The sequence below is a fragment of the Dendronephthya gigantea genome, unplaced genomic scaffold, assembly GCF_004324835.1.
Source record: "Dendronephthya gigantea isolate DGI-Jeju-01 unplaced genomic scaffold, DenGig_1.0 000108F, whole genome shotgun sequence".
NCBI lineage: Eukaryota > Metazoa > Cnidaria > Anthozoa > Malacalcyonacea > Nephtheidae > Dendronephthya > Dendronephthya gigantea.
The window spans coordinates 548,953-572,028 of record NW_021163118.1 but is presented as its reverse complement, the minus strand read 5'-3'; the positions used below and the strand labels follow the sequence as shown (position 1 = coordinate 572,028).

Here is a 23,076-nt window from a genome sequence, read left to right as displayed (position 1 = left end):
AAAATAATCAACCGTGTGGGAAACCTGTTGTGAATTTGATTGTTTAGAAATGGCCCGTTTTAACAAGTTTCAACAAAAAACAAAAAACTAAACCTTAAGACAAAAGTTCTTTTCATATAATTCAAACAGCGAAATAAAGCTAAGCTATTTTATGGAAAGCTCTAACAGAACACCCCACCGTTATATGAACCAATAAATTAATAGAGAAAATATTTGAAAGCAATATTTTTAAGAGAAGGTTGTTTGTAATCTGGCTATTCCATAACAAAAACAACGTACTTGTATAGATACGGTTTTAGACACAAAGGCATTGCTTTGAAATAGCTTAATGTTACACTGCTTATTGTAGAGTTGGGTGAGAGATAGATTGTATGGAAATTATGGCATTAGTGAGATATTGGCGTACTTGAATTCGAATTTTGATATGTATATTCAATTTTTCGTCAGTTGTTTAAAGTGCTCCCTCATCAGTTATTTGAAGTCGCTTTACTCTCACAGCGACAATAGATGTTTATTTTGATGTGTTCACTCAATTGAAGGGTAAATAAAAGAAACGTTAGCAGTGGCACTTCGAGCCGTAGCGCGGTGGTGCCATGAAAATGGCAGGTTTCAAAATGAAATCCATCGCTCTCAAGTGGTATTTCTTCAGCTCAAGTAGTTTCACGGTTTATAGTGAATTTTGCAATATATTTATGAAACAACTCGGGCTGAGCTCAAAGCAAATTGGGGTAACTAATATATTGGGCGTTCAGCATGTGTTTATACCACTTGTTCTCTACTTGGGCGACAAATATAGAGCGAGAAGTTTGGTAATGTGGATCGTCTCAGCCCTTTCTGTTCTTGCTTGCCTTCTGTTGCTGTTGCCACTCGTGGTGCCGCTGCCAACATGTTTTCCAACAAAGCCAGGAGCCGATGAATCAGGTAGGTGGGCAATAATTATATTTTGAGATTCACAGTCGAGTGGCGGTAAAATTTATATAATGTGCGGGCTGCGTTTCGTACATATAATAGTTTTTTCGGGACAGATTAAAGATTAGAAATTCCATGGTCATGGTTTTTTTCGGTGGGAGCATTATTTCGTGAAAGCATTTTAATTATTCTCGAAACTGCGTGGGCTAAAACTCGACTGTACTTGTTTGATCCGAGCTTGAGGCCGTTAGTACAACCACAAGGTGCAACTATTTTGGTTTCTTTCAAACTGCCAGCTGTCAAATGGTTAGGTTTCGGGTTTAATTTTAATTGAAAGAGATTAAGGAGCGAAGTATTTGCTAACAAGCAAAAGCCATGTATAAGAAGCACAGTTCTAAAGCACACCGGGATCATTTTGCCCGGAAAACCATGTGACTAAGATGAATGTTAGGTCATGCATGTGCCGATGGTATATTACTATTTATATATAGATTATATATACTGTAGATTATATTAATTTAGTATTTTTGGTGTGGTCAGTACAACAGCTCCCATTCAGGTATTGTGGGGCAACTAATACTTCAAACACAAATTTGTTTTAAAATTTCAACAAATATCATTTCGGATCGGCAACTGACGGGTGCCCAATCAGTTGTATTATTAATCAACCGAAAGTGTATATTTATTATACCACTCGCTCACGTCGTATATGGCTGATAGTCCACTCAGTGTAATATAGCTACCATTAATATCATTTTATGAGGGAAATAAATTTGCGTAAAAAATTTACCTAGATTGGCTATTGATTTAATTTCAGCATAGGAAGCCCAAATATACTCGATATTTTGAACGCGAGAAACTTTTCGGCAATTTGTCAACATGGTGTAATAATGTATAATTACATAGGGTAGGAAGCTCTTTTTTTACGTTCCACTTAGAGACTTTATGTTCTTCTTTTGTTCACAAATAATTCGTAGAATGAGCTCGAAATTTCAATCTCAATATCTCTAACTGACACTTTTAATATAAAATCTAAGTTCATTGATTGCTGCATTGAAGATCCAAGCTTCGCTGTAAGTGGAAAGACAGTGAAAATTATCTGTAGGTTGGCTTTTCGTCGATCAGAATCAAGATAGAACCAATCTTGTATAATACTATTCATTATTACAACATGTTGAGAAATTGCCGAAAAATTTCTCGTGTTCAAAATTATCACGCATATTTGAGCTGCCTATGATTTCAGTCAATCCTTCCCTGAGTGTTTAAGCGTTAAATTAAATTCAAAAAACCGTTTTCATGAACAAAAAGCCTTCTGTTCTTTCGGAAGAGAACTTAAAAAACCTGTTTTAAGTTCTTCTTCATCACTCATGAGCAAGATTGTCGGCCATAGTTTGTTTTTGCTTTATTCACCGTATATTTAAATTAAGTGGAGTCATAGCCGTCGACGCACGCAGCGCCGAGTTAGCAATTAATCATATGCGACGATAGTGAACATAATAACTGGTTTATTATTGATAAAAACTTGAAAGAAACAACTTTCAAATTTACTCGTAATTTGAACAATAGATTAAAACTGAATAATTAAATCCCGTGCCGTGTTTTTTTGAACGTTTTAATACAAAAAAACGGATTTTACGGAAACAAAACAATATATTTTGTAGACTTATAGTTTTTAACCTAACGTTGAATACGTGTTGCTCCAAAGTTGGTCGCCCTTTTGGTGCACTTAGCTGTACTTTTAAATTTGGTGTATACTTTTGAGAAATCTTGCCACCATTTTGTTGGCGTTTCTCTACTAGACAGATGTGAACTATAGTATCTGTCTAGTAGAGAACCTAACAGATTACACTACCTAGCTCATATCCTGCGTTTGTATATAATAAAATCCCTTATACGGCAAGTATCATTTGAGAACTCTTTTGCTTTGAAACAAAGTGGCGTAGGAAGCACAATAATTTTTGGAGAGAGGGGACAAATATTCATTTATTTAATTCATGTTAACTGACTGTAAATACGTTCTAAAAAGAAATTGATCATGCACAAGATGGATATACAAATAATTATGTGCATCATCAGCAACAGCCGCGATCCGTTGGTTGATTTTCATTTATATTCCAATATTATTAATTACAAATTCATTTCACAAGTATATTGAATACAACACAGCCGCTCGTGTTGTAAACATTACGTAGATTACACTGAGACATAAGGAATTCTAGCTTCAGTGCTAGTCCCAGCAATGTAAGCCATACTTAAACGAAACGAATAATCTTTTATTTGAGCATCCTTTCACCCATTCATCCATTCATTAATTGATATAAATATTTTTACAGAGTATTCCGTACCTTGGACTAGTACTCTACTTTTGGTAATGACTTTATCAAGATCAATAATCACATTTCTCGAAGGCGTGGCGTTTCCATTGGCCAGTCTTGCTACAATAACCTACCTGGATAATGAGCGGACGAGATACGGCGCGTATTACATGTGGAAACATTTTGGAACAAGTTCCTTTATTGGAATTTCCGCCATACTTGCCTGGTCAATAAAAATAACAATATGTGGTCGAGAAGGATATGGATTTCATATCAGTTTTATTGTGGCAGCAGTTTTCATAACATTATCAATGTTATCGATTCCTTTTTTTGAATTTAAATACGAATCTGATCGCACTATTGACTGGACAGAAGTCAAGTTGGTTGTTTTTAACAGTCACTATATATTCATGTTTTTCATGATATTTTATCTTGGTGCTTGTGTCGCATTTCAAATATTCTGGGAATTTTGGTATTTAGATGGACTGCAGGCCAGTCCATTAATTATGGGAGGAGCTGCTTTGGTTCGGAGGCCATTTTTAGCTGTTTTTATATATATATCATGCTACGTGATTAAAGCAATTGGTGAACTTAGTACAATAGTTATTTCGTTTCTTCTTTTTGGAGTGGCATTCTTAGCTCTGTCTCTTTCTCGGATATATTGGTATGTTCTTGCAATAGACATGCTTCACAGCGCTGGATATGGTTTGGCGTATAGTTCGTTCACAATTCATCTCTCCAAAGCTGGATCTAAAGCAAGTTCTGGTGTCATTCTTGGTGAGTTTCAACGAACCAATTATGTATGATCAATTATGCATGTTATTCGATAAGCATTATGTGTGATAATGTGGTTTAAACAGATTATAGCAATATTGGCGCCTCTGATTCTCGTTTTAATAATCTTGCCTATTAAGTTTATACTAGAAATACATGCATGCAGCAACCCCTCTCTATTTCAAACGAAGCAAAATATTTCCTGAGCTAGCCAGACCTAACCTTCAATATTATGAAATGTCCTAAATGTAAAGCCGATAGCTGATGTTTCAAATATTTCGGAAACAAACACAGTCGTAAAGGTGATGTGAAATCACCCGTTTTCCTGCTGCTTCCGTTGCATTAAGTTATAGACTTTCACAGTTTAAGTGAGAGTTAATACTTCATTATAGCTAAACCTTCAAAACATCAAAACAGCCCAAATAATATAAATAACCACGATACGATAGTAACCATATAAATAATATAAAGAACGTCGAATGTTGTTTCTCGATTGTTAAATTCATGCAGTGATTGGAGTCGACTATATATAAACCTTTAAAGTGATATTTGTTATATTAAAACTCCGAATTGCACTTTTAAGGACTCTTTTGGAAGTTAAAACGATGATGTAAAGCCTTAAATAGTCGGTCACGTCTTCGCAAAACCGAGCAAAACGACATACTGTACCAAGGTCATAAAATTTATTCGTACAGCAAACACGAAATGAACCTCGAAATAAACAAAATAGACTCCTACCATTTCAAGGATTATAATCGAGTTGTTCCTTTTCACCGCTAATTCCTCCAATTGTAATAATATTTTAAACTCTTCCCAGTGTTTTATCTGTTATTTGATTCCACATTTCATAGTGTGTTTTCGAAACATTTTTTAAAAAAATAGTTTGCAAAGGGACAGTTGAATTGCTGACGTTTTTCACTGAAACACAAACGTTTCGTCTTAGCCAATCAGCAAGTTGATAATTACCAGTCTTCACTCGTTCAAATTTACGTCACGCGTGCGCACAAGTACCATGACCATTGAACGTCCATGGTCCAAATTTAGGCGACTTTGGATTCCGCTATGTTCTCCCGGGTCCCGGGTGTAATTCCTAATCTCCGGGCGGAATTAGTACCCTCCCACGGTGCGGAGCACCGGCTCGGGGAATATTAATTTTAAAAATAATGAAGTATTTAATTATCATGGTATACCATTATAGAGAGATCGCAAAAATATATGTATAAGCGTGTACTATGATTTTCGTAGCCGAATTTGAGTTTCCCTCATGTTGCATACTTTAGGGTTATGCTGCATGTAACATTAAAGATGATGTAAAGTCCGTTCTGCGCATATCGTGCTGAAATGAGTACTTCAAGAGTCAATAGACAGTAGAATAGACACATACGTCATGTAAAGATTATATAACAAACGTAAACAAACATTGTTATGCGCAGAATATATGCGCAGAACGGATTTACATCATCTTTAAAAATTTTAATTATTCAAAGAAATACTACCCAATGTCTAAAACTCTGCTTTTATGGCAAGTTCAGCTGTTTCTTGGCATACACACTCATGGCTTCATGATTACAGCTATTATTATTAGCGTGATTATATTATTAAATGATGACAGATGATTGGTTGACAGGAGTACATTTTTCTTTAATAATTTGCGAAAAAGCTAAATGGCATGCAGAAAGCTATATGGATGCAAACAAAACAGGCCTGAAAAAACTAAAAAGGCTAGAAAAGTACACAAAAATACTGGGAAAAGTTTGCAATCATAATTAACCTATAATGATTTAATTCCGCTCTTTATTTTGAGTCTTATGGTATCTCTGATCATTTACAGGATTGTTAGAGATGTTCTTCATGTTTGGCTGCGACTTTGGTGCGACGTTGCTTGGCGTACTTTTTCATGCGATTGGAACGCGATACACGTTACTTCTGTATGCCGCAATGACTTCTTTCGTGCTCCTGATATTTCTGTTGTACATCAAGCTTTCAGAAAAGGTAAATGAATTTGAGCGATTGCCTGCTGATAAAGATGAGACAGAAGATCAATGTGAAATTGGGAATGCAGGTGGTGATGATAATGGGGATGGCATCGAGGAAAAGCAAGACAAGGAATCCTGAGTTTGATCAGGTGTATGAGTATTGTAAGATGCGGTTCTTGAAAACGGCGTTAAAGATTTAGTGACAGCCGTGGATTGAAATAAGAACAACACAAACTGTTGAAAAAAATATAAATGATTAATTTGCTTATTATATTCACGAAAGGCAATGTAATTCTACTTTTAAGAGATGTAAATTAGTGAGGAGTCTGTTAGACTCAAAATGTTAAAATCAAAATATTAGTGTAAAAAACAAAAAAGTTCGGTAGTTCAAATTTTCCATCTCGAAAAAGAATTGAATTGGAAGTTGCAAAAAATATTGCACCGTATGACAGGGCCTTAATATCTCTTTAAAATGAAATGTTGGCCCGGGTCTTTGCCACTACTAGTACGGCCAGAGACATCTAGAACAAAAAATTTCAAATGTTGTTAGGGACATATGTATATGATTATTTTTCAGTAATTTATGTGGGCACGTAGCATCGTTATACATATATAGGACCTCAGTCATAAGGATGGCAACATTGCGACAATGTCACGCGAGAATTCCTTTAAATAAATGCTACGTTTAAGAATTGTTGTAAATTATATCAATCAAATGAGGTTTAACACCATAAGACTTTGAAAACAATGGGTCAGTTAGTTTGGGAATTTTATGGAGCAGTAATTAACGTGGAGCCATATGATTTTGATCAACTTTTTGTAATAATAAAAGTTAACGTTCTAACGGAGTCATTGCGATATAACTAACTCACATTAGTATAATTTCAGTATTGAAAAATGACCTTTGAGCATTCTGATTGGCTCCCTTGGCAGTAACTATGAGGCAATAGTTACTGCTCAGAGCAGTCTGAGCAGTAACTATTGCTTTTCCCCAAAAAACATGGCTGAAAATACTCAAAATCGTTTTGGAAAAATTTCGGAAGCAGAAATTGAGAACATAAATCAGTTGTATTTGTAAATAAAACTTTTTCAATACTGAAATTATACTAAAACAATTAGTCGCCTCAGGCTCGGTGATTGCAAGCCTATATTCACTTCGCCTTCGGCTCAGTGAATATAGGCTTGTAATCACCTCGCCTTCGGCGACTAATTGTTAAATAGTACATAATTATAATTCCACGCTATTACACCATAATTTGCCTGCTGTGCGTCGATTGATAGGGATGGAGACACGGTATCCGAGCGAAACGATCGGGGTGAAACTGTGTTTCTTTTAAATTTGCTGTTGTCGGAAGAAGCAAAACTTAAATGTCTCTTCAAGTATTTGGGATAAAGACCCCGGAATACGACCAAACGATAGCGCTTGAGAACATTATTTAGATATTACCTTCAAACCAGCAGATAGTTATAAGGTGCATTTGTATTATAAGTGAAAACAAGAGTCAAAATAATATTGCTTTCGACCTTTAGACTGTTTGCCCATTTTAAATTGTGTCTTTTATGAATAGATATTTCGTTGTTTACCTTGTAGTTTGCTTTTTCTTTGACAAGTGGTATATAATAGACCGATCGTATGCAAGTATGCTTTAGAAAAAAATATTTACATTTGGACATGTATCTAAACTTCGGAACAACTGCTGCATTCACCAATTTCTCAGCATTGGGAAAAATTATCTGTCGTAAACATAAATTTATCAGGCTCACAATCACAATCACAATCACAATCACAATCACAATCACAATCACAATCACAATCACAATCACAATCACAATCACAATCACAATCACAATCACAATCACAATCACAATCACAATCACAATCACAATCACAATCACAATCACAATCACAATCACAGGATCACCGATTACAGTGAAAAATTGCAAAATGTATTTGCGACCGTATAATTATTATCCGGAATATGTGTTGTCCTTGATCGTAACGGAGCATGTAAGGGGCCTGCGTCTTACTTGGTGTTGGGTAGCATTTCTTTAGCTATCTGATCCCTTTCTAGTTATCTTCAGCAAAATTAATAATCTCGCGTATTCATTTTTACTTTTATTTCATGAGTTAACCAAGCACAGTCACGGCCTTTTACTTTCTTCTCTTTCAAAGGGGCATGTCGATTTATAATAATGGTCGTCAAGGTTCGTTTGAATGAGTTCCAACTAGACTGTACGTTGTTTTCATCTTTAATTTGCTTTTTTAAGACCATAGAGTTTATTGATATGTGGTCTGCATTGTTGAGATAGTTTCAGTTTAGGTCCCCAATGATAATAGTTTCGTTTGTCTCTTCGGCCGCTAAGCTATTCATCTCTTCAAAATTACTCTCAAAATTTGCCTCTAGACGTTTTGACGAGTTGGGAGGACGATAAATCATGCACAACAAAATGGATTTGGAACTCTGAAGGAAAATCTCAATCCAAAGTGCCTCAACCGATTGGTCTTCTAAATCTGATCTCCTTTTCCATTTAATATTATCTCTAATACAGCAACCAACTCCACCACGAGGGCCTTTAACACGATCTTTCCTGACGAAATGATAACCGCTAATAGCAACTTCAGCGTCTTGTATATTCTTGTGGACTTGTGCAGATGTGATTCTGTAACACCGTATATCAGTATATTTTTGTTTGTGTCTTGAAGCATTAATCGACTATGTTCGATATTTTTCACTAAGCCATTCGCATTTTAATGCAATACCTTTAAACCTTTATTTCTAAGAAGATCGTTGAGATTCTCAAAGATACCAGTGGTATTAGACGGATCGTCTTCAATGGGCACATAGCTTGGGCAGTAGAATTTCTCCTTACCTTGTCTATCAACCATGTCCGGTAAGCATTTTATGTGATGCTTATTTTCATAGATTGAGTAACATCCAGCTATTTGATTCTTTCTAATGGTCTTAGAACAGCAGTTACATTTAAGGCAAGGACCTGGGCATGTCTCAATATCCTCTGATAGCATGAGCAATATCACTAAGGCTGATCTCGGGCGAAGGCTTATACCATTTTCTTGTTCATAATTCAAGATTGACGCCATTATGTGAGAATCTTTTTAAATCTTGAGTACCTTCAGTGATATTAAAATAACATGCGGAGTTTGATGAGAATAGAAACGGCTTCTTAGCAATTCTGACCATGCAAGACCATACAATAAGGCCGCTATATTGAAACAGTAATTATTCCGTTTTCAGTGGACGAACACGCCGGATAAATGTGACATTTTAATCTTCACACAGAGTAAACATGTGTGAAGAACGTACTATAGGTTTTGAGACAGATTTTTGTAGGAGGTGATAACAATGGCACAGTAATAAAATTGTTTTATTAATGAAATGACATTTTCGATTAGTGGAAATTTAAATAGAAAAGTAAAAAAATTGACACAAGATAACCGATGCAGTAAAAAGTACAGTGCTGCCCAGAAATAACGTAACAAAAACTGCGGTTAACCTGGGTCAAACCTCGGTCTGATCGCGGTCGAACCGCGGCCAAGAAAACGTATACCGCAGCCAAACCGCAAGCGCAGTGTTACTGAGGTTATTTCTGTACAGTACTGTATTTGAAGTTTTTCTCAGTTTTGTATATTACTTAGATACTTTTTGCAATGACTGACTGTAGAATTCTAATTATACATAAATTTCTAGGTACGCTGCAAATAAAAATTAGGTATTTTGCAAAACACCTCATACCGTACAGAATATGAAATCAGTGCGTACTGGATATTGAAATTTAAATTAAAGTTTTTTGAATTTAACAAATTCCTTTCTCTTAGAGCCAAATTCCAAATCAGAACCTTTGCAGGTTGCCCATAACATTCCAGCAGCGTTTGTTTCCACTCCGAAGTTCCCATCTTTGTCAATTGCAATCATAGAACACCAGGATGACAGGCGATTTTTCATTCTTTCTACAGCATTCTTTGCAGATAACTTGATAAAAGAAAAAAAAATAAAGGTGTCAAACCGAGAGCATGAGTCAATTATTTAGAACAGGGAGCTTTTTTTCTTAAATTTGTAAAAATACAATAATTCTCTTCGTGTCGCCAAAATTTTGTGTGAAATCAAGCATTCCTTCCCGCGGAGAAGTCCAGTTATTTTCATTAAATAAAATTATACGGCTATATCTGCCATAATCAATAGCAAATACTGCAATTTCGTTGGCTAAGGACACGATTTGAGCATTAATTGCACCTTTTGCGAGTTGTGGTTGTAAGTTAAAATGACAAAAACCGCGGCAATGAAATTGCTGACGATTAGTTATTTTATAACTTAGCATATTTTTTGATGTTCTCTGTTTTAGTGTGTCACATAATTATACGAGCGGGGATACCATGCACCAAATTTGGACTTTGAAATGGACTGATTTTCATTCTTTTTCAATATGAAAGAGTGCCTTGATCATAGATAAATTTTGTACCGAATATTACAAAACGTGGTCGAGTGACGAAAGCACCTCACGCAAAATTAATAAATGCAATAATACCAAAATTATATTAATGTTTAAAAATTTTAATGGTGAATCCTAACCGAGGCATTCTGGCCTTGTTCCATGTTAAAAACAACTTCTCGTGCTAAGTTCATCTTCATTATTGATTCTCCATTTCCACTTGATGCTGCAGCACCAAATTCATTTGCATAAGCTCCGCAGCCTACCAGCGGAGCATCCCCAATACGACCTTTACTTTTCCTGAGTACTCCACCTTGAAGTGTTAAATAAGCAAAGTCATAAAGGTGATTGACTAATTATAAAGAGAACTGTGTATGAAAATTGGGGGAACACATATTCATATATTCATGTTGTGTCTGCAAATCGATTGTCTTTTCAGTCAGTTAACACGCATATCAAATGAATTTGTGTCCGCTCCCCCCAATCATCGTGCCTTTTGCTTCCTAAGCCACTGAAAGGGAACAGAAAACTATAAGCACTGAAGAAGTTCCCATTAAAGACGTTATGACAACAGGATTTTAAAGTACAACCTGTCGATGTGGCGCAAGCAAAATGACCATCACTATCCATAGCAACCGCTGAAACGGTGTCAAATGGCAAACTTTGTTCTGGAGACGAAGTTCCGGGCGGAAAATATCGACTGGCAAAATCTGAAATGTCCATTGTCATCATTTTTTCCTTGATTTCATTAACAATAATTTCTGCAGGATCACAAATCAGATCGTTAAAGCCTTTATCCTGCGCGAATTTCAGTGCCCCTTCTCCAATGAAAGCACAATGATGTGACTCTTCCATAATTTTCCTGCATATTTTAACGGGATTGAAGAAATGTTTGGCAGCCATGACTGCACCTAAAACAATTATACTTTAAGAATAAATTATTAAGCTCTTTGATATAACTTATATATTAAGTGGAATGAAGACGCTGTTGTTATTAGTCTTGGGAAAGATCAGACTACAGACAGGTGTTCTCAATGAGCATGTCATTAAATATATAATTATATGTACGCGTATTTAAAGTTTTCTATTTAATTAACATTAGAAACCGTTCAGTATCATGACGCCAGAGTTGACAGCTACGACTGAAATCGACGTATCAACGACTACAGACCAAAAAGTTTAAGGTGTTTACCTTATTGTTTTTACCGACCAGAATACAGAACAGAATACCGAACGTGAATATATTAAAAATTCTTCTTTTAACAAGAAAATATTACGCAATTTATTACGCATCTATATTAAGAAACATGAATTCAAATGTTTTCAATAGGTACCCTGCGGCCTGCGCCTATATGTCCATATCTTATAAGGTTGTTCAATAAAGTTCGATCTTCAAAGGATGTTATTTTGTGCAAGTGCGCCGCAAGAACAATAATTTGAAGAGAGGCAATATTCATACATTCGTGTACTGCATTATCACCTCCTTTGAAATCAAATTTTCTTACGGCATATGAACAATAAAATATAAGTATCTGCCTCCGCCCCACAGTTATCGTTCTTGCAGTCCCCTTGGCTACACGGATATTGCATGGTATTTTACATAAATATTTAACTTTGCAGTATGAAAGCGCATATTTTACGCTTACACATACCTATGTTCATGGTGTTTCCATCCATAATCATTGCATCACATTCTACGTCTCCTTCAACGTTAACTAATGATCCACGACCAGCATTAAAATACTGATCATCCTCCAAAATACGAACAGCCTCTTCAACGGCATCCACTGCGGTTCCTCCACTCTAAGGAAATGTTAAAATTCCGAAGTATACTTCAAGAAACCCAACCATGCAGTCCCTTTGAACGAATACGGCATGCGCCACATTTACATTAACATAATTATGTAGATGTTTCATTATACTTACAATCATTTTTTCATATCCAGTCTTTGCAGCATTTTTCAATGTGTGCAGCAGTTTTTCTTCTCGTTCTTGAAATACTACAACATAGTATGCTCCACATTGCAGGATAATTGCGGGATTCGTTTCTTTTTTTCCTTTAAAACAGAATTACACAAAAATGAAAAAACAATATCATGCACACGTCCTTTATCATCAGTGGCGCATTCGGGGTAAGTCACAATAAATTACTAAAACTCTAAGCAATTGCATTAGTTGATCATTTTTATGTAAAAATATTCTTTAGAAATGAATACCCACTGAAAGTTATTCACTATCTTATCTTTTGCACCATTTCGTATAAGCAAAATTTTTATGCCGTTTTCAGCAAATTAAAAATCCCAGGTCTGTATATCCCTGAGATGTCGATCACTAAACTTCTACTATTTTAACAATGTTAAAAGTTCCGATCCACACACAAAGCAAAATAATATATATTTGAGGCTAAATAAAAGTTACTCCGTATTTATACCATCAACATTAATTAAGTTATTAAACGATTTATGCCCAGAACATAAAGCATGTAAGACATTTTGTGAATTTAAATATGAATTAAAGAGTATTTTGCTTAACAGGTTTTTATCATAACGCATGTTATAGTTAATATACAGGGTGTCCCCAAAAAACCCAAAACCATTGAAATCGTCCATAGCAATGTAATAGCTAGAGTTTGAATGCTTAAGCATCCTGTTGGGACCCACAAGTATCCTCTAATTATAGGCCTATATCTTTCATCTCAATCTTAGCACGAATTATGGTGAAGCTGATACACAACCAGATCTATGATTACTTGATATCTTCAAACTGGTAAACTAATTCTCAGCATGGATTCACACCATGCCATTCTATACGGTTACTGCATTGCTGGACATCACCAATAGATGATATCAAATTATCGACGTCGACAAACTAAGCGGTATCGTATTCTTAGACTTAAAAAAAGCTTTTTTCTAATATACGACTTGCCTCAATGCTTAGAGAGAACAAGAGCTATAGTATGTTTTCCAATGACACCCAAATCGATACATCTATTGAAAACATTAATGAGATTGTAGACAATCTTAATCAGGACTTGGAAAAAGTATCATCTAGGATGTCAGCTAACCAACTTTCCCTAAATCACTCTAAAACAGAACACATGATAGTAGGTAGCAATAGAAGAATTAACCAAATTGATGCACATCCTCGCATACATAGAAAAATAGATAGAGTTAAAGAAACCAAATCACTTGGTGTAAAGATTGACGAAAAATTCTCATGGAATGCCCAAGTGAACCAAATCACTAGAAAGCTAAATGCAGGCCTCAGCATCCTAAGACATCTTCAAGAAATAGTGGATTATAGATCACTAATTATAATATATATCCATCAATTATTCAACCACACTCGCAAGTTTGGGGTTGTCTAGGAAAAGGTTTATCAGACAAAGGGGGGTTCAGGCTTGGAATGACCTTTCCACTGAAATGAAATCATCCGGTAATATCTCAAGCTTCAAAACCAATTTTTAGTACCAATATGCTTTACATAAAGTATGTGGATAACAAATATTAAATTTTAAATTGTTGTAGGCGAAAATTCGCGAACAAATTATTCAAATTTTCAGGTGATTTCAATAGTTTTGGGTTTTTTGGGATACCCTGTGTAGTAAATTTTAGCCTTAATTCATTATAATTTATGTATAATTGGATTTTATATCATCCATTTCGAAAGTATCACTTTGTATAATTGTAACTGAAAAGCCCCAATGCGGGGCTGTATCTTTAACATTAGCGGATTCAGGGTAATTCAGAATAAACAAGATGCCCGCTAGGCATTAACCTCGCATTGCTTGTGCTAAGGGTTGTTTGGTTAATGTTAGTTACTTGATCACAAATTACCACAATACTGTGACTTGGTCTTATGTTCATGAGAGTAACAGAACAGCCCATTTCGAAATCGCTCGGCGTCTTTAGGTGTATTCATATATTCTGCTATGCCTGGATAATTTCTTTAAAAACAATTTCAAGCTATTTCACTTTCAATGGAAATCGCCTTGGTATAACAGATTATATGAATATGGTCCCCCTCAAATAATATACAAATAATGAATGTTTATGAGTGCAATAGTAAAAATATTTTCACGAGGTGAAAGATGGAATGTTCCATCTTTCACCAAGTGAAAATATTTTACCATTGCACGAATGAAAACATTCATTATTTGGTTTATATCATACCTAATTAGACTGTCTCGTTTCAAAAATATAATTTTTTTAAAAAACATACTGTATGGGTCAATAACCATATGTGCGAGAAACATTTTGATGGATGGTATTTACTGAAAGCATTAAGAGTGCAATGGAACAAAATGTATAGTACAATTGCATTTCGAACGCACCATTGTACTCTTGGGAAATGGGACTTTCTATTCAATATTACGTGATCGTCATCAACCAATTAAACGCTCTAAAGGTATCACTTCTCAAGCCCACAACAATTACATCTCAACCGTTTGAATTCTATGAGAAATGCTGACTGAAAATATTAAAAGATAGACTCGGGTATAGTAAGGGTAGAACGAAAGGTAGAACCTTGGTTAGTACGATTTTTGAAGTGTGTACGAGTATATGATACCTTCTGATACTTTTGATGGTTCAGAATTTCCTGCCATATCTCCAACACAAGATCTAAAAGAAAGAAATTAATAATATGTATTTCGTCAACTTCGTCAACAATTTTAAGTTGATTGCAATTTTATTTTGATGATTTATTTTGAAAATCGAAAGTGAAAGATCTCTTCGTGGCTTGAGAAAAACTGCTTATTCGAAGAGACAAAATGAACCCTGTTTATGACTTGTTACGAGCTAATCGTAGTTTATCACTCCACAGATGAAATTGTAAAAATGTATTAAGACAACGTTGTTTCATGCAGAGAAGCTTTCAATGCCCTCAATCAACATGAGTTCATGTGTTGATTCTACAAGTTAAAATTTACGTTATGGACTAGCGGTCAAATTTCACCATAATTGGTGCATAATTTATGCATACTTGATATCAAACGATAACTATCGCATTTCATCACAGCACAAAATCTATCACCGCACCTTAGAATAATTTTTGCCTTAACTTTCTTACAATTATATATGTTTGAGCATGTGTGTGAGAAAAAAAAAGTGCAATAAAAAAGTGTAAAACTACTGACAAAATAATTACCACAAAATTGCTTATTATGATCGAGGTTTATATGTCGCTGTATAATACAAGTTAGAAACTACACAATACGTTAAGCTCGACTGTAAGAGCTGCTTTTCACTTACGTGTTTTTCATACACACGTACACGGACGTAAAAGTCTAAATAATCTAAATCGTAAATATAGGTGAATATATCGAAAGAACTTAGTTTCAGTATATTTTGTGCGCATTTGTTGAACCATTTGTTAAATATTAACAATTTGGAAGCATTTAAAGTTTTCCGCCAGTAAAAAACGCGTATGTAAGTGGAAAATAAATACCAAAACGGATGTGTTGAAGACATCCTCTTACCCTCTTATGAAGAGTTTAATTCCTTTCCTAGCTGTTTGCCCTAGCCTCAACCATCTAGCGTCTGTGATAACAGAAATTACCAAACGCGATTTGCTAACTTATATTATTCAACGCCGTATAAAACAACCACGTGAAAGACTTTAACTTAACTTTCAAATATCCTAGAGTGCAGGTATCTACGTAGCCACGTAGTCAGCTATATAATGTATTTTTGTATGACGGGTATTTTACCCCGCAGTTTCCCGTAAACGTCTATCTAAAACTTTTTATTGACTGCGTGTGACAGATCATGCAGCTTGAACGGTTAAAAGTTAATTAGATAAAGCTTACCAAAGTTGAAGAATTGTGACGAATTTGCACCTGCAAGTTTATCTTTAGTCTGTCAATAATACGGTGTCAGAATTCCTTGACACGTCGCAATGTTTATTTTGTTCAAAACACTTCCTACTTCCTTATATGGGGATAACTGATTCGTACAAAAGCATTTTTTAACTCATGCATGCTGTGAAAATTTCAAATATCTTGACACATTTGCATTTCTTTGTCGTTCCAAGAATTAACCCGATTTTCCATGTATTATTAAATGGTTGGTTTATTTTTGGTAAATTTTGAGATTTTTGTACACATTCGTTGTTATAAAAGCTGTTTGTTTTTGTTTCGTATTTTAAACTAATATTGTAATGCCTATCTGTTCTGTAGGTATATATGTCTGTTATGAGTAGCTGATATTTTCAAATAAATGGACATTGAAAAATTCAAATTCCTTGGACCACATTGCCATTGATCTTGTAAAAATACGAGTGTATTATATACTTGAAATTAGCTATTCCCAATCGAGCAGGATACTAGCCGGGTCTAGTCGCGAACCTCAAAGCATCTATCGACTGTTTGGAGGGGCAAATAATTTCAGACTTATATTTCCTGCACTTTCAAACAGTCAATAGATGCGTTGCGGTTCGCGACTAGACACAGTCCCCTGCTCGATTGGGAAATGGCTAATTGAACTTGGGGTACATGCATGCACAACTCATTTCTATTTCAAAAATGAAATTTTCTGATTAAAATTTTTTAAAATTATAACAAACAAACTATCCTGTAAACTGTCCTTTGACTTCGTATAAAAGTTCCTCTTTACTATCTTTGATTTTATATAAAACTTCCCTGTTCAAGGTAAAAAAACACGCAGCGTCAGCATTTTTCGTATCTTGCGTGGGCTCCACGCGTGAAGTCAGATGTGTATTTGGAAATGAACGGAAAACGCTTGGGACTACATCCGGGAAGTAAACGAAGTGCTTTTTTTTTAAAAAATATATTTATGACGACAATTATCGACAAAGTTTGTTTTGAAAAATATATAATGTAAAAAATATTAAAGACAACATAGGTTTAATGTAAGCAAAATCTTTGTTGAGAAGCAGCTAATGGCTCTTAAACGAGGAAAATCTGCTGGACATGATAATATTCCACCAGGTATGTTGAAGGATGCAGCAAGTGAATTGGCGAAGCCATTATCGTATATTATAAACTTGTTTTTACGTACTGGTGTAGTGCCCTCAGAGTGGATAATTGCCAAGGTGACGCCTATCCACAAGAGTGGATCAACATCACTGTTCGACAACTATCGACCTGTTTCAGTGTTGCCGATCTTATCCAAAATCTTGGAACGTGCAGCAAATAAGCAGTTAACCAAATTCCTCGAAAGCAATCACTTGTTATCTAAATATCAATTTGGCTACCGTAAAAAGAGATCTACAGAACATGCAACGGTTTTGTTCACCGACAACATTCGAAAGAAAGCGAATACGGGGAATCTTGTAGGGGCAATATTTGTTGATCTTTCCAAAGCTTTCGACACACTATCCCATAGTATATTACTAGCGAAACTCGAAAGTTATGGTATTGTGGGTTTAGAATATAAATGGTTTTCTGACTACTTATTTCAACGAAAGCAAGTGTGTAATTACAAAAACACATTGTCAGATGAATTCCCCTTAACATGTGGTGTGCCGCAAGGATCAATCCTGGGACCAGTATTATTCCTATTATATTTTAATGACCTGGAAGAAACGGTTCTTTATGTGGCAGACCCATCATTTTCCGTCATCGAGAGCAAGCTAAACGCTGATTTAAAGAATTTAAATATATATTTTACGGACAATGAACTAATTATTAATTTAAAGAAGAACAAAACCGAGTCAATGCTATTTGGTACAGCGAAAAGACTAAGCAGTTGTCCAGATGAACTAGACCTACGTTACCAAGATACAAAAATAAATTCAACGACTACATACACATATCTTGGAACTACCCTAGACAAAACATTAAATATGGCTGAAAATTTTAGAAAAACCTATAAGAAATTATCGTCGAAGTTATGGTTACTTTCTTCCTTGAAGCCGTGCTTAACTCGGAAAAGTCTGGGGAAGATCTATCAGGGAATAATTTTACCAACAGCTTTATTCAACTGCACTGTAAACCTTAACTATTCCAATACTCAACTAACGATGCTCGAATCTATAGATCGAAGGGTGGAAAGGATTCTTGGGGAGAAAAAACCTAGTATCCTAAACGAAATTTATAAACACACTGTGTTGATTGTTAAAAAATGTATGTTAGGGGAAACTAATGAACATTTCGCGGATTACTTTACTCTTAAGGTGCATGAAAAAGTCACGAGGAATAATGGGACTTTACTTTGTATTCCGAAAACAAAGCTGAAACTTGCCAAATCAGGATTTTTCTCTATGGGTGTTAAAATTTATAATACCTTGCCAAATGAGATAAGGCGATTGGAATCTTTTCCTGCTTTTAGAAATAAAGTAAAACTTTTTTACTTGTTATTAGTAGTTAGTATTTTATCTTTTTATGGATGATCTAAGCATGCATACATATTACCTTTTTATATGTAGTTTTACAATCAGTAATATTCTACTTAATTTAAAAATAGTTTAATTAGTTCTAACTTGACAGGACACACGGTAATAGCAGTAATTTTTTACTGAAGTGTTTTATATCCTGTTTGTAAATATTCATGCATAATAATAAAATAATAATTTTTAAAAAATGTCTAAAACATTTTCAGTTCGGGGATGCTAGCAAACAGTAATAATTATTATTAATGCCGTTTCCGAGTGGGTTTAATTTTTCCTGGAAATCCTTATCCATGCCTTCCTTTTTTACTTTTCGGACAGCGCATTGATAGGGGTGATGACACATTGGCTTGTTTAATGGTGGTATGTCGCCCCATTGCTAGAATTGACATGGATTTTTCTTGTTTATTTTGTTTTATTATTATCATTGTCTTATTTTTTCCGAACGAGCAGATAAAGTTGCAGCTTGGTTTTTGATCGGGCAGGTGTCCCGTGTAGACACCGGATGTTGAGTCAGTGATAATTTTTGTATGATTTGTTTTTATGGGGAGTGTGCACCTACGCATTTGTTCTAAAAGGCGTCGTGCGTACGTACGCGTACGTATGCATACGTACGCATTTGTTCTTTTTTAAAACGTTTTTAGTTGAATGGTTCTAGGCAAGAGGGAAGAATGTCTTGGACGAGCGAATTATTGCTAAACGAGATTGATGAGGTGGTGCCGACCGATTGAATTTAGTGTACGTACGTGTACGTACGCACATACGCTAAGTGGCTATCATGGGCGACAGGGCATCTTTCTTTGGCGACAGGACATCTTCTTGCTGTGACACATATTCGCGAGGGGTTTCGGCTGTAATTGCTTCATCGGGGAAAAATGCCGCTTCCGGTACCACTTATTGATATTCGTCATAAATGGTTGGATAGTGGAAGCAAACATAATTAATTTTTTAAATGTCTGCAGCTCTTGAATCTCTCTTTTTCAGTGTTCCGATTGGTCTTTAGACACAGAGATTCGCGTTCACGATAGCTTAGGCTTTGTTTGAACATGTTTACAGCCTTATAGGATGATTAAAATGTCCAAGTTTTGTTTTTACACTGTATTGAAGTGTTTTTAATATTTGAGACATGAACAGTGTCATGTCATTTTTAAATGGCAAGGACATAGTTATGTTTTAAGACGGAGAATCAGAGAACAGCTATCCAAAATTTAAAAGAATTGGTCCAACTTGGAAGAAAAAACCTCCCTTCGTTTATGGGGAATGAAATTCAAGCATACATTTGTTCACAACCACAATCAGTCAACAACCCGAGTAAAATTTGTCCGTTTTACTGTTAATATTTCTCATAACAAAATAAAAAGTCTCCGCGTTTAAATTGCATGTTCTTGCTTTCACAAAGCTAAAAAAATCAACCAGAAATATAAGCATGGAAATTTACCCCCCCCTGAAATGTTGCCCACGAGCATTTGTCCTGGAGAGTGCACTAGACTTTTAAATTATTTTGAATACTTCGCACTTAAATTTCACCCCCGATAAACGAAGGGAAGGGTTTTTTACTTCCAAGATGGACAAATGCTTTTAAATTTTGGATAGCTGCTATTGTACTATCAATTGTTTATCGATGCTGTGAAAAAACTGGGGATACAGCTGGGGATCAAGAAGTGGCATTTATCGTTCAGAAAGGCGGCGAAACATTGCAATGGCGACATAATTTATGAAATGTCAAGGGACACAAAAATTTAAAAAAATTTACATGGCAATACTTCAAAACCAATCAAAAATTGGTTGAATAATTCTTTAGTCAACTAGAATCGTGCTATATAAAGTACAATATTTGGAAGGCGCTTGCGATGCACGGCGAAAAACGGCGATTAAATTTGCAAAATATGGCGGAGATGTTGTTCTGGGGGGGTAAGTGAAATGAAATATGTCGTATCCCAACAAAACATTGTTATTTCCTAGGAAATTTATAATAAATATATTAAAATAAGCATGCTTTTTCATCATATGGCAAAAATTTTTTGAAAATAGGCAAATTAGACTTTGCCAGGTCCTGCTGCTAATAATAATTAGTTATTTTGCAAAAAACCTCATACCGTACCGAATATGAAATCAGTCCGTAGTGGATATTAAAATTTAAATTAAAGTTTTTCCATTTGAACAAATTCCTTTCTTTTAGAGCCAAATTCCAAATCAGAACCTTTGCAGGTTGCCCATAACATTCCAGCAGCATTTGTTTCCAGTCCGAAGTTCCCATCTTTGTCAATTGCAATCATAGAACACCAGGATGACAGGCGATTTTTCATTCTTTCTACAGCATTCTTGGCAGATAACTTGAATAAAAGAAAAAAAAAATAAAAGTGTCAAACCGAGAGCATAAGTCAATTATTTAGAACAGGGAGCTTTTTTTCTTAAATTTGTAAAAATACAATAATTCTCTTCGTGTCGCCCAAATTTTGTGTGAAATCAAGCATTCCTCCCCGCGGAGAAGTCCGGTTATTTTCATTAAATACAATTATACGGCTATATCTGCCATAATCAATAGCAAATACTGCAATTTCGTTGGCTAAGGTAACGATTTGAGCATTAATTGCACCTTTTGCGAGTTGTAATTGTAAGTTAAAATGACAAAAACCGCGGCAATGAAATTGCTGACAATTAGTTATTTTATAACTTAGCATATTTTTTGATGTTCTATGTTTTAGTGTGTCACATAATTATACGAGCGGGGATACCATGCACCAAATTTGGACTTTGAAACGGACTGATTTTCATTCTTTTTCAATATGAAAGAGTGCCTTGATCATAGATAAATTTTGTACCGAATATTACAAAACGTGGTCGAGTGACGAAAGCACCTCACGCAAAATTAATAAATGCAATAATACCAAAATTATATTAATGTTTAAAATTTTAATGGTAAATCCTAACCGAGGCATTCTGGCCTTGTTCCATGTTAAAAACAACTTCTCGAGCTAAGTTCATCTTCATTATTGATTCTCCATTTCCACTTGATGCTGCAGCACCAAATTCATTTGCATAAGCTCCGCAGCCTACCAGCGGGGCATCCCCAATACGACCTTTACTTTTCCTGAGTACCCCACCTTGAAGCGTTAAATAAGCAAAGTCATAAAGGTGAATAACTAATTATAAGGAGAACTGTGTATGAAAATTGGGGGGGGGGGCACATATTCATTTATTCATGTTGTGCCTGCAAATCGATTATCTTTACAGTCAGTTAACATACATCTATATTAATTTGTGCCCGCTCACCCCAATCAGAAGTTCCCCTTAAAGACGTTATAAAAAATGTGTAGTGAGTGTGTTAACTTCACAATTTTTGTTTTATTTCAACTGGATTTTAAAGTACAACCTGTCGATGTGGCACAAGCAAAATGACCATCACTATCCATAGCAACCGCTGCAACGGTGTCAAATGGCAAACATTGTTCTGGAGACGAAGTTCCGGGCGGAAAATACCGACTGACAACCTCTGACATGTCCATTTCCATCATTTTTTTTCTTGATTTCATGAACAGTAATTTCTGCAGGATCACAAATCAGATCGTTAAAGCCTTTATCCTGCGCGAATTTCAGTGCCCCTTCTCCAATGAAAGCACAATGATGTGACTCTTCCATAATTTTTCTGCATATTTTAACGGGATTGAAGAAATGTTTGGCAGCCATGACTGCACCTAAAACAATTATACTTAAAGAATGAATTGTTAAACTCTTTGATATAACTTATTAAAAGTGGAATGAAGACGCTGTTGTTATTAGTCTTGGGAAAGATCAAACTACAGAAAGGTGTTCTCAATGAGCATTTCATTAAATATATATTTATTTACGAAAATTTAAAGTTTTCTATTTAATCAACATTAGAAACCGTACAGTATCATGACGCCAGAATTGACAGCTACGACTGAAATCCACGTATCATGCGACGACTACAGACCAAAAAGTTTAAAGTGTTTACCTTATTTTTTTTACCGACCCGAATACAGAGCAGAATACCGAACGTGAATGTATTAATAATTCTTCTTTTAACAAGAAAAAATTACGCAATTTATTTTGCATCTATATAAAGAAACATGATTTCAAACGTTTTCAATCGGTACCTTGCGCACTGCCCCTATTTCCATATCTTATAATAGTTGTTCAAAGAAGCTCTTCAACGGAAGTTATGTTGTGCAAGAGCGCCGCAAGAGCAATAATTTGTAGGGAGCAATATTCATACATTCGTGCACTGCATTTTCACCTCTTTTGAAATCAATTGCTCTTACGGCATATAAACAATAAGATATAAA

The 23,076-nt window shown here is 35.2% G+C and overlaps 2 protein-coding genes and 1 pseudogene across 2 annotated transcripts; 1 reads left to right on the top strand and 2 right to left on the bottom strand.

The window, feature by feature from the left end:
- Positions 1-427: 427 nt before the first annotated feature.
- Positions 428-6,778, top strand: LOC114534883. The gene is made up of 3 exons (XM_028556361.1): positions 428-921; positions 3,243-4,001; positions 5,830-6,778. Exons 1-3 carry the CDS (start codon positions 594-596, stop codon positions 6,111-6,113), a joined length of 1,371 nt encoding a protein of 456 aa, XP_028412162.1. The 5' UTR covers positions 428-593; the 3' UTR covers positions 6,114-6,778.
- A 2,568-nt stretch (positions 6,779-9,346) lies between these two features.
- Positions 9,347-16,305, bottom strand: LOC114534888 (isoaspartyl peptidase/L-asparaginase-like). Its single transcript, XM_028556363.1, has 7 exons — positions 16,230-16,305; positions 14,990-15,042; positions 12,347-12,477; positions 12,073-12,223; positions 11,011-11,331; positions 10,561-10,733; positions 9,347-9,963 (listed from the first exon to the last, which is right to left on the bottom strand). Exons 2-7 carry the CDS (start codon positions 15,024-15,026, stop codon positions 9,772-9,774), a joined length of 1,005 nt encoding a protein of 334 aa, XP_028412164.1. The 5' UTR covers positions 15,027-15,042; positions 16,230-16,305; the 3' UTR covers positions 9,347-9,771.
- A 4,605-nt stretch (positions 16,306-20,910) lies between these two features.
- LOC114534870 lies at positions 20,911-22,459 on the bottom strand (annotated as a pseudogene).
- Positions 22,460-23,076: the final 617 nt, after the last annotated feature.

Bases quoted from the DNA above. Each gene is read 5' to 3' on its own strand.
- LOC114534883 (XM_028556361.1), top strand. From the start codon at position 594: ATGAAAATGGCAGGTTTCAAAATGAAATCCATCGCTCTCAAGTGGTAT. The intron at 922-3,242 runs GTAGGTGGGCAA...ATATTTTTACAG, and splicing joins GCCAGGAGCCGATGAATCAG to AGTATTCCGTACCTTGGACT. The intron at 4,002-5,829 runs GTGAGTTTCAAC...GATCATTTACAG, and splicing joins AAGTTCTGGTGTCATTCTTG to GATTGTTAGAGATGTTCTTC.
- LOC114534888 (XM_028556363.1), bottom strand. From the start codon at position 15,026: ATGGCAGGAAATTCTGAACCATCAAAAGTATCAGAAG. The intron at 12,478-14,989 runs GTATCATATACT...TCTGTTTTAAAG, and splicing joins ACCATCAAAAGTATCAGAAG to GAAAAAAAGAAACGAATCCC. The intron at 10,734-11,010 runs GTTGTACTTTAA...TAACACTTCAAG, and splicing joins TGCTTGCGCCACATCGACAG to GTGGAGTACTCAGGAAAAGT.